The 12,603-nt window shown below is 35.5% G+C and overlaps 1 protein-coding gene across 2 annotated transcripts in view; it reads right to left on the reverse strand.

Moving 5' to 3' along the window:
• Positions 1 to 12,603, reverse strand: part of LOC150087143 (mitochondrial mRNA pseudouridine synthase RPUSD3-like) — a 170,476-nt gene that overhangs the window by 67,397 nt on the left and 90,476 nt on the right. For both annotated transcript variants that reach the window (XM_090371846.1, XM_090371847.1), the window contains exon 6: positions 6,868 to 6,958. In XM_090371846.1, the coding sequence (XP_090227972.1) occupies positions 6,868 to 6,958 (91 nt within the window). The remainder of the gene's footprint in view (positions 1 to 6,867; positions 6,959 to 12,603) is intronic.

Raw genomic sequence — 12,603 nt, forward strand, 5'->3', positions numbered from 1 at the left:
CAAGTATACCTGCACCTGTTTCTATTCTTAGCTACCCTAACACAACCCATGTGTTTACTTGTACTGCAATGGCTCCCAGCAGTCTCTGAAATACCATGCATCTTGTTTTTCAGGCTTCTGCTCATTCTAATAGAAGCAGTGCAAGAATCTCTTTCACCTCTGGCAGTGGCTACTGTGAATCTATTGGTCTTTGTCTCCCCCAAGCTAGCAGTTTTCCGACCCACCTAACACTGCCTCGATAGCATCAGCAAATATTCTTGCACCCTTTCTATTTAAGTGTTTCCCATTCCTGTAGAAGCAATCTCTCCTGTTAACAAGTACAGTCCAGGCTGAAAAAAATTCAACCCCTTGAGCCTTGCACAATCTTTCCAGGGCCGAATTGATCGACAAGGCTCTCATCATATACTCCCTCCTATCGTGTCTGGGCAGAATTGCAGACACTTTCAAATTCAACCCTAATTCTCGGCTTTTGTTCAACAGTGACCTGTACTTGTTAAGTAATTCTGCCGGTCTCCTACTCTTAATATTATTAGTGCCAACGTGTACAACTATATCACCTTTTGTGCCCTTAAAAGATGATATTCGCTCTACATCGTCATCAACCTTTGCCCCTGGCAGACATACCCTGGTCCTGTTCCACCTATCTTTTTTACAAAGCATGTTCCCCGTTTCCCTGACAATAGAGTCACCAACAACTACTAGTTCCTTTGGGACCAGCGCATTCTGCCTTGGGGGTTGTCTCTATGTCAACACCAACAATTAATTCAACACCAACCCATTAAGTTGTGGCATCTCCAGCCACAAAGTAGCAATAAAGTTTGTGGATTTTTGCTTCACAGTTGGTGCTTCTATTTTGTTGAGGAGCTTTAGCAAAAGTTCTTGTACCGATATTACCTGCAGGAGTCATTCTTTTCTCACAGAAATTGAGGTGATTGCTGAACAACAAAAACTACTACAAATATGTGTTGTTTGTTTGGTTTTTAGGAGCATTAGCAACTAAGGCAATATTGTTCTGGGATATGCGGTGGTCATTTCCTGACCTTTCCACATCCTCCGTATTTGGTAGTGACGGGCTCGAACTCTTGTCTAATCAAGAAACGTGTGCTATGCACTGCTGCTCCTTCCCACCTGGCTACGGAGGTGCCTACAAATATGTGCTTAATCTTTTTTGCAAATTTGCAAATTGATGAATACAGACTTGTATGGCAAGGTAAAATTTGCTTTACAGAAGAGAGGTAAATACTGCAATTCACATTCATACTACACACAGAAACTCTCATTTGACTTGTTTTTGCCATGTGTTCACTTGTTAGCGAAGCAAGTGCTTACAGCAATTGAGGCAACTGCTGCACCACATTTAGTAGTCAAGTGGGCTTGAACCATGGTTATCCAAAATGCATGTATAAATAAATTTTCTGTTTATACTCAAGGACAATACAAGAACACAAGGACATTATATCATATTTAGGAGTAAGTGACCATAGTAGGCTTGAACAATGGTAACTCAAAGCATGTGTACTTTTGTACCCTAATGCTTGACCATTTGGCTTTAGAGGCCAGACTATTTCAAGTATCAGCATACTGCTACAACACGACCTAGAAAAATTGGACAGATATGCTGAGAAGTGGCAATTAAATAAATAAAATTAGATTCAACAGATAAAAGCAAGGTACCACGTATGGGCAGCAATAATCCTAGAATAACACCAATTAGGTGGTACAACACTGAGAGTTGTGGAGAATGAAGAAGATTTAAAGATAACTGTAGAGTACAACATGAAGTTCTCTGAGCAGATCATGAGATTCTGTCAATAAAAAAAAAACACTACATCTTATAATTTTTTAAATTAAAAATAAAAAGATATATATACAATAAGTATTGCAATCTTTTAAGAAAAGCTGAAATACTGGTAAATCCATGATCAATTCAAAAACACCCAGAAATTATTTTTCATAATAATAATAAAAAAAAAAAAGGCACCTATCAGGTGCCACACTATCATTTGTATAATAAAATTTGTGCCGTAATTGCCATGTTAAAATACCAGTTGTTTGAGGACTTGACAAATTCACGAGATCTCAACAATACTGTCAACAGGCTGTCACCAGTTCTTATTTAATTATATTATTGATGAGAATAATGCTTTTAACAAGGGAGATAAATTCATATAGGTGGTATAGGACCAGGGTATGTCTGCCAGGGGCAAAAGTAGAAGAGCAAATATTACCTTTTAAGGGCATAAAAGGTGATATTGTAGTACACATTGGCACTAATGACATCAAGTGTAGACCTGCTGATTTACTAAGCAAGAACAGGTCAATGCTTAAAAAAGTCACGAGTTAGGGTTAAATTTGAAAGTGTCTGCAATGCTGCACAGACAGGATAGGAGGGAGTATATGATGAAAGCCTTGTCAATCAATTCAGCCCTAGAGAGACTGTGCAGGACACCTAGTGTAGAATTTTTCTCAGCGTGGTCTGTACTTGTTAACAGGAGAGATTGCTTTTACAGGGATGGTTACACTTAAATAGAAGGGGTGCAAGAATATTTGCTGATGCCATCGAGGCAACATTAGGTGGGTCGGAAAACTGGTAGCACAGACTAATAGATTAACACTAGCTGAAGGCAGAGGTGGAAATGATTCTTGCACTGCTTCTATTCGAATGAGCAGCAGCCTGGAAAGCCAGTTACTGGGGGTTTCAGGAACTGTTGGGGGTCATGAAACAAGTAAATACATGGGCTGTGTTAGAGTAACTAAGAGTAAGAACAGGTGCATGTACACCAATGCTAGGAGTATAGTAAACAAATCTGATGAATTTGAAGTACTGGTTAAGACACCTAAGGCAGATACTGTTGGAATATCAGAGACGTGTTGTTACTTAGATATAAGGGATGCAGAACTGGAATTTGGGGAGTACAATGTGAGAAATAGAGTGAGCCAATAAATCAGAATGCCTTATAAATAGGGGAACGATATTGTATATAACATGAACCGAATTCACTTATACACGATTCGCCTTTGTGTTTACAAGAAATGGCAGTCGAACCCAGAATCACCCCAACCGAATGCAACACGATAGGAATGAAGAGAAGATTCTGAAAGGAAACACATTTCACCATAATAACGTAAAAACCCACACAATTTTAGCTATTGGTATTATCGCAAATGCAATTAGATAGAGTTTATAACAGATTCCACTAGCAGAAACGCAACTGGAAATTGTTTTTACTGTTTTATGGTAGTAACCCCCAGAAATGTGCTTTAGTAGAATGTGAGGTGTTAATAGTGTATCTCTGCCTTTACGGTGTTGTTTATTCAGTCGCTACACGTGCGCAACTTTGTTTATGTGTATCAAGCGTGCCTCCTCATTTTATAATTGTGCTTTATTCCCTAAAAATGAGTAAAATACTTAAAAGGTGTGAAAAGGAAGCGTCCTGGTGAAGACACTACAGATTCAGAGAGAAAAAGAAAAGCAATATCGATACACAGGCGGACTGGGTCAAAAATTCTTACCCGGGAAAATCTGTAGTGGCCTCATGCTATGGTTTATGGCCAAAATCACATCGGCCTCTGGCCCACCGGGGTTTCCCTCTGTCGATAGAGAAAAAATATAAAATTGTGAAATGCTTTGAGCGAAATGAAAGACCATGTGATACTGCACATGCTACAAGCCTAAATGAGGCAATGCCGAGAATTAGAAAGAATGCAGAGAAAATAAAAACAACTTTCATAGCAGGAACAACTCAAAGTGTAACTAAAATCCATTACATCAAGAATTGGAAGAGATGGAATGGCTGTCGTGTGTATGGATAGAAAATCAAACAAAAAACAAGTTTGCTTACGATAGAAGCAAAAGCATTATCAATATTTTATTATGTAATAGTCGTAATAAAATACATAAGTATTTTATTACGATTATTTATTGTGTTCGGTAATGTTTTGGTGTTCAATCACATATATGTGTTCAATCTTGGGTGGTCAGCACCTAACCCTATTTTTCCCATAGGGCCTGTTGTTTATATTGCACGATTTTGCATTGCACGAGGGTTTCTAGGAACACAACTATCGTGCTACACGAGGAGTGGCGTACAGTAGTCTTAGAGATTTTTTAGGTTCAGTGGGACCTAAAAAATCTCATGATGTTACCAACAGCAAATTCTAATTGTGAAGCATTCAAAGAGGTAATTTTGGAAGCTACTAAGCTTTTTGATCCAACTGAGAAATACTGCTCTAGGTTTAGGCCCAAATGGATGTCAGATGAACTAATGAGACTCGGGGCAGAGAAGAAAAATGCATGGGATGCGCATAACTTGTCAGGCAACACAGAAGCCAATGGTAGATACAAACTAGTCTGTAATCAAGTCACAAAGGAGGTTAGGCAAACGAAGGCAGATTATGAAAAATCTTTGGCAAAGGATGCAAAGAAAAACAGGAAAGACCTCTTTACTTATATAAACTCTAAAAGGAAAAGAATGAATCAGATTGGTCTGTAATCAAGTCACAAAGAAGGTTAGGCAAGCAAAGGCAGATTATGAAAAATCCTTGGCAAAGGATGCAAAGAAAAACAGGAAAGACTTCTTTACTTATATAAACTCTAAAAGGAAAAGAATGAATCAGATTGGTCCACTTGATATCAATGGTTTGACTGTAGATGATCATTCTCAGATAGCTGCCAAACTAAATGAGTATTTTGCATCTACATTCACACATGAGGAGTTATTCAAGGAGGAGAGGGCCAAATGTTTATCAAACTCTAACAGGGAGTTAAATGATTTTGTAATAATCAGAGCAAAGTGGAGGAGAAATTTTGAAGTTAAACATAAGAAAAGCATCTTTGCCACTTTTAATATATCTATCCAGTTATATTAAAGGTGGGAAAGGAAGTAAGCAAACCCCTTAGCCATAATTATGAGAGCATCCTTGGATTCAGGGGAAGTTCCCACTGACTGGAGATCTTCAATTTACAAAGGGGGATCAAAGGGTGACAAGTGCTTACAGATCTGTTAGTTTAACTTCTGTTCTGGGTAAAATAATGGAGTCACTGGTTAAAGATGCATTGCAGGATCATCTAGACAAGACAGCATTAATAGTCCAGACACAGCACATGGTTTGTTAAGGGGAAGTCGTGTCTTACCAATTTGATTGGATACTACAATGTGGTTATAAAGAAACTGGATGCAAAAAATAATTTTGATATCGTATGCTTGGATTTCAGGAAAGCTTTTAATACTGTTGCACATGGAAGACTACTGTACAATTTGAGCAGTATGGCATTAAGAGCAAGTTGCTACAATGGATAAAAGGATGGTTGAGTGGGAGAAGACAAATGGTAATCAATGGTACTGCTCTACGAGAACTAGTGTTATTAGTGGTGTCCCTCAGGGTTCGGTGTTGGGCCCATTGTTGTTTTGTATGTTTATCAATGACATAGATGAAGGTATATCATGCTTAATGTCAAAGTTTGCAGATGATACAAAGGTTGGCAGGGTTGTTAATAACAGTAATGATAGTATGCTGCTGCAACAGGATCTGGAAAAGTTGGGTAGATGGGCTGAGAAGTGGCAACTGAAGTTTAACATTGACAAATGCAAAGGACTGGATATGGGTAGCAGTAACCACAGAGAAATGTACCAACTATGTTGTGTTACACTCAGAGTAGTGGAGAATGAAAGAGACCTGGGGGTAATTGCGTAGTCAGATATGATGTTTTCTGAGCAGTGTAGACAGGCTGACAGAGTAGGTCATGGGGTTTTGTCAATGATATACAGGAATTTTGTGAGCAGGGATAAGGGAAGTGATTATCCCGCTGTATAAGGCAATGGTCAGGCCACACCTTGAGTACTGCATACAGATCTGGAAGCCTCATTTTAGGAAGGATGTAGAGTTGCTAGAACGAGTACAGAGAAGGGCAACAAGACTGGTGGAGGGAACAAAGTGGTGCTCTTATGAAGAAAGGCTTAATTGCAGCTTCTGGAGACTAGGCACCTGGAGGTGATCTAATTGAGGTCTATAAGGCCTTGAATGGATTGAGCCCTCTCAGTGCTGATGGGATTCCTCTTGTCAGATGAACCTGAGGGGGCATGAATTCAAATTGAGGACAGACAGTTGTAGAATAGATGTGGGAAAATTTGCCTTTAGCCAGCAGGCAGTTGATTGCTGGAAGAAACTTCCATCATTCTTTGTGGAAGTTGACAGCTTAAATAAATTCAAGGAAGATCTGGACAAACATTTAGAGTAAATGGATGTGTGAAATGGGAAGTTTTTTTTTTTGGCTGATGTTGTATAAGCTTGCTTTCTTGCATCATATGCCTCTACTAATGCTAATATATTGATATTAAAGTTTCCCATACTTTCCATCATTCTCAATTATATTGTGTCCTTCTTTGAAGTGCCTGTACTATTCAAATATCCTACATCTTAAAAAACTTTCCACTATACACTTAAACAATAATTTCTACAGTGTGGGATTGATTTATTCAACAAAAAGCAAATTCTTATGGATTTTTGTTCAGAGAGAGGCATCCTAAAACTGATGTCATGAAATTACTCACTGTCAAAAAATGTTTTCAATCAATGTTCGACTATTTTTAAAGTTCAGTCTTTGAACTTTATAATTATACCTTGTAAAATAAAAATGAATTTTCACACTACACTGAGATGTCTTTTTTATAAAGACAACATATTATAAAGACTTTCAATATATTTGATATACTGAACATTCTTAGCATTAAAACTTTCTATACATAAAATATCCAACAACAAAATTTAATCTATAATCTACATTTTTAATAATGGCATTAAATATTTTGTTAATATATGCAAACTATCTAAAAATCATAAATGAGAGGTCAGACTATTTCAACTTACCTGTTTTTCATTTTTATGATGTAGATCTATTAGCTGAATGCCAACTCTTTCCTTACCTACATAGGAACTGGGATAACCTTTTGTTACCAACCTAGAGAGGATTAACATAAATAAGAAATTGAAATTCTTAACTATAAAAACAGAAAGCTTCAATACCTAGTAAAAGTGTAAATAAATACATCTAATGATATGGCATTCAGGAAACAGATGATTCTTATCATATCTCCAATACCTTGCTTAATTATTATTATTAGCAGCAATACTAGCAAATGATGCAAGAGAACAAGCTTATGTGGCATCGCCAAAAAAAAAAAAAAAAAAGCCAACACTTTCCACCCTAGTTCCTTGAATTTCAAGCTACTCACCTCTACAAACCAGATAGGTGTTAACAATCAACCACCCTCTGGATGAAGGTAAACTTCACATGTCTGAACCTCCAACCAGCCTTTTCAACTTGAATTTATGCTCTTTCATGTGTGCGTGCATGGTCTGAGCAAGAAGGATTCCATCAGAATTGGGCATACTCAGTCCATTCAGATCTCCTTGCAGTTGCAATCGCCAAATGCTGAAATTTGTAAAACTGAAGCTTTTCTTGGTAAGAGCACCCTTTTGTTTTCCTCAACAGGTTGCTCTTCTCTGCACTTGTTCCAACTGATCCACATTCTTCCTAAAATGAGGATTCCAAAACTGTATGCAGTACTCAAGATCAGGTCTGACTCAAGATGAGGATAATCACCTCCCTATCCCTACTGGCAATATTCCTGGATATAATTGCCAAAACCCCATGAGCTGTCCTGGCAGCCTGCCTGTACTGCTCAGAGAATTTCATATCCAACTGCCTAATTATCCCCGGGTCTTTTTCATTCTCCGCTGCTCTGAGTATGGTATCTTATCATACAGCTGGGATTACTGCTCCCCACATGGAGTTCCTTCCATTTGTCAATATCTTGTTGCAGTAGCATAATCTGATTACTGTGATTAAATAATCTGCCAACCTTCATGTGATCTGCAAAGGGGGGAGCCTCTGGTACTAACATTAGTCCAAGGACAGCAGTGCCCACTGATAACCACTATCTATCTTCTCCCATGTAAAACCTCCCTTTATCCATAGCAGAAACTTGCCCTTAATGCCACTCTCCAATTGTATTAGCAGTCTTTTATATGCAACAGTATCAAAAGCTTTCCCATTTAGATGACCTGGCATTATGTCTTTAACCAGTACCTCCATTATTTTTCCCTGGAACAAAATTTAACCTAACTGGTCTGTAATTACTCATGTCACCCTGGGACCCCCTTTGTGAATTGGGAATACATTCAGACTCATTCCCGGTATCCCCATCTCTAAAAAACTCCTCATATGTGAATGCAGATGCAAAATACCTATTCAATTTTTCTGAACCTGAGGATGATCAAAAACAGTTAAACCATTCGTATCTATTGGACTAATGTGATTCATCCCCCCTTCCTTCCTTCCTTCTAGTGTTTGTGCAAGTAAAGTTTTTGTATTCCTTGTCAGAACTTTTCATAATCTGTCTTACCTTGCCTAACACCTTTGTGTTAGGTTAGTTTAAATTGCAGACTAGTTTAAATCTACTATATGATCTGCTGTATCACCTGATAATTTATATGCATCCCATGCATTTTTCTCCTCTGCTACAAGTTTGATCAGTTCAGCTGATATCCATTTAGATCAATGCCTTGAACAGTATCTCTGAGGCATGTAAAAAGCCTAGTAGTTTCTACATTGCATCCTAGAATGCTTCCTATTCCGCTTGGAATTTGCTGTTGGTAACTTCATTAGTTGGTCCCATTGCACAGAATTTAAAAACATGTCTCAGATTGCTTTAGTCACCTTTACAAAAGCGAAAGCCCTTCCCTTTGTTTACTGATCGCAAACTTTTGCAGTCTATCCTGGAAAAATTGTTCCTCAATTTTAATTTATGCCCCTCATGTGCACAGTCTGAGCAAGAGGAAGCATGCAAATGTCTGAGCAAGAGTGTTTTCGATCACTGGTCTCTTTAACACAAAAATAAGGTCAAGTCTATCAGGAAAAATGCTTAATATACTGTTTTTTAAAGGACCATTTTCAGAAAAAATGCTGAGCAATAAATAGTAAAGTAATTTCCCCAAGCTGTTTTTTTTTCACATTATTTTTATTTATTTATTATTATTATTATTATTTTAGGGCTTATTTTTTTTTTTACTATACAAGAAGATAGTTTTTATTCAAAGGATTTGAATACAATTTGTAATTTTGTATAATCTCAAGCTGGTTACTTTTTTTGGAACATTTTAATTTTTTTTACTATAAGAGGTGATAGATTTTGTTTAAAAGATTTGATTACGATTTGTACAATCTACCCAAGATAAAATAAATACCTCTGTTATAAGCTTTTAATTATTTTCCCTAAGTCTGAGAAAATCGGTTTTAAAACCGGTTTTAAGAGTAAACTTCGGTTAAAACTCGGTTTTGAAATTTCTCGGTTTTATGCAAGCCCTAGTTTGTATATAATTATGTTTATAATTTATTAAATTAAAATATTCAAAACATTTAACACTAGATTTTTAACTCTCAAAATAACTAAAGTGCAATTCAGAAAAAAAAAAAACTAGTAATATACTATAACGTGAACATTCCTCTGCAGAATCCAGTGACTTCTGACATTATTTTTGTGTCAAACACTATGGCATAACAGCCAAAACATTACACAACTGTACTAACTAGCTGATTCTTTTCATTTTTTTTTTTCTGTTATTGTACTTTACTTATTTTAACAGTTAAATTAAAGTGACCAGATCCTTAGTATTCCAATGCGGGACATCAATTTACAATCATGTCCCCTTAAAAACAATATATACATATAATTTTAAAAATTTTTTATTTACAAAAATATATTCACATAGAAAATAAAAATTAAATATACTTCTTTGAACTACACATATAAAATTAAATATCACACTTCTTAAAGAAAAACAAATATAGCCTATATTTATTTTATTTTTCATATATAAAGTCGAATCTTGTTAATAATACAAAGTTCAAGAAACCTAAATTTTCACATTTTATAATAATTAGGTTTGTAGTAACGAGTTCCCCAAAAGTATCAAAATTTTACTGTTTTTTTTATTTTTGGTACATACGAAGAATAATAATAAATAATAATAATATCAAAAATAAATTAATTTCAATTAATAAAATAAAATAATAAAAATAAAATATAATAAAAACAAAAGCCTTGTCTAACAATATAGTAAGAGGAATGACACGTTTTTTAAAGATTTTATTTTATTTATGATAAACTAAGAGAAAAGCAATTAACGGAAATGAAAATATTGTACAGTATATATATTTTGATATATATAATACTTTAGTATCAAGTAAAAAGAATTAAAATCTTAATATAAAAGGAGACATACAAACTTAATTTTTTAATAAATTAATCTAATTTGAAGAAAGAATCTAATGTCGTTTGCAAAGTTTTTGTCCTATATGCATTTTTAACTACAGCACAGATTATCAAATGCAATACTGTAGTTGTTTCTTTATCAGGCCTGTTACTGCAGGCCTACACATTCTCCATTATGTTCAATGCATTTTGGGCATCGTTTTCAGATGGCAGAGTGTGTGTGCTTCTTCCCTTTTGCTGTCGCTGGTAACAAAAACATCATCGTTTTGCTTGGTGTGTTCAGCAGCTCTTCTGGTGTTGGCATTGCTGTGGTAGTAACTTCATCATCCACCTTCAAAAACTTTTCAAATTCCCAACAAAATCCATATGCTCCTTCAAATTTCTCCATTCTTCAATGTTGCTAACACACATTGGTGTGCTGGACCATGTTTTTCAATGATATTCTCTCCAAAGCCACTCTTTCTGAAGTAGTTGATTATTAAACTTGATGCAATACTCTCCCAAGTCAATATTATGGATAGCATCAAAGATATTCCGGTTTGGCTGCAAATTGTTCCCTCCTTTTAAGTTGCGGATCAAGTACATATGTTCTCTTGAGGTTATAAATAATGCCCTGATTCAGTGGCTGCATAAAACTGGTGGTACTGGGAGGTAAAAACAACAGCCGTATATTTGTCAACTTAAGTGTCTCGGCAGAATGTGCTGTACAACGATCTGGAATCATCAAAGTGTTGAATTTTTCTGAAGCCCACTTTTGATAGACAAGACCGAAAAATTTTGACCATAAGCCAAGCACTTCCTATTGGCCTCATAATTACAGGGAAGTTGGTTAACTTCTTTAAAACGTGTTGGCTTGGAAAACTTACCAATCACAAGTGAGAGTAGTTTTGTAGTATCTTCTGAATTTCAATATAACAGAACAGCGAATCTTAATTTTCTACCATGACAAGACTCTCCTCAAACAATAAATGTTTTGTTTGGTAGCAAATTATAAAATAAATCTGTCTAATCAAGATTAAAAATGCCTCATATTTTTCAAGAATGGACCGTACAGAACACAACCAGTTTGTAGCCTTTTCTTTGTCAACTAATCCAGACTTGCCGCAAACATTTCACAAAAGCAAATTATTCCTGTCTTTCAGTCTTTGGAGCCAACCACTGCTGCATTTGAAGTTGCTAATTCCATGTTGTTGAGCTAGATAATTTGCCTCTTGCAAAATCGGTTGATACCACTCAAAACGTTTTCTTTCAAGCTCCTTGCGTTTTAAACCAGGAATTTGTTTCCTGTTTCTTTATCGCTGCTCCAGTGTCAAGTGTCACAAACTTCTTCAAGTTTTTTTCAGTTTTTCTGTATGGTAGGTAAAGTAGGTAGAAAAAGGGATCTTGTATTCCTTTGCTATGTCAATTTGCTTTGATCCATCCTATCAGCCTCTTGTATAATTTTCAGTTTAATTTCCAGGCTTAATTCTGTCTATGTTTTTCGCAATAACACTGATAGATAAGATTTAATAAAAACAAATTTTAAATTAATTTAAAGACACAAGTTCCAAAAACGACATCAGCTCAGATAAAATGATACAAAAAATAGATTATACTTTATATAGCAAAAGACTCTTTGAACTGGCGTAATAAATTACTGACCTTAATCCCATGGGGAGTGAGGGAGTGTACGTAAATAACTTAGAAAAACTGTTTTTATCCTTTTGCTAATTTAACAGCTCATCCTTCAGAAAGATGTTTTTCTGAGTGCACTTACGTTGTAGATACCATACAAACTGGTTTTATGTTTACCCGAAAGTAATTTCTAACAAGTTAGTGCCATCCTTCAGGAAGCAGGGAACTGGGTGGCGAACTTGGCACAGCTATCCAATAATTGGATAGCTGTGCCAAGATTTGTATTACACATACAAAATAACAATATTTATTTCTCACAAGGTGAAAAGAACTTTGTAATACATATTAACCGAATTTTGTAATAAACAAATCTATTTACATAGAAAAGCCTATCCTTTCACAGGGGAATGGTATGTGCTTCATATAAACAAGTACTTTGTATAAACCGAGTTTGTATTAACAAGATTTTACTTGTTAACAGTCTTTCTGTACTTGTTTTATTTCACAGAAATATCTATATTATATAGGTGAAATAATAATAAAAATACATACTGCTTTTAATAATAAAAACAATAGAAATTAAATATATTTTTTCCATGGAGTGAATTTTTCTTAATAATTCTTCATTATTTGCTATTTCTTCAGAGAATTCTTCATTATTTGCCATTTCTTCATAAAATTCTTCACAAGAATTAGGAAAATTGCACTTAACTAA

The sequence above is a fragment of the Mastigoproctus giganteus genome, chromosome 4 (assembly GCF_048544385.1).
Source record: "Mastigoproctus giganteus isolate SK-2022 chromosome 4, ASM4854438v1, whole genome shotgun sequence".
Classification (NCBI taxonomy): domain Eukaryota; kingdom Metazoa; phylum Arthropoda; class Arachnida; order Uropygi; family Thelyphonidae; genus Mastigoproctus; species Mastigoproctus giganteus.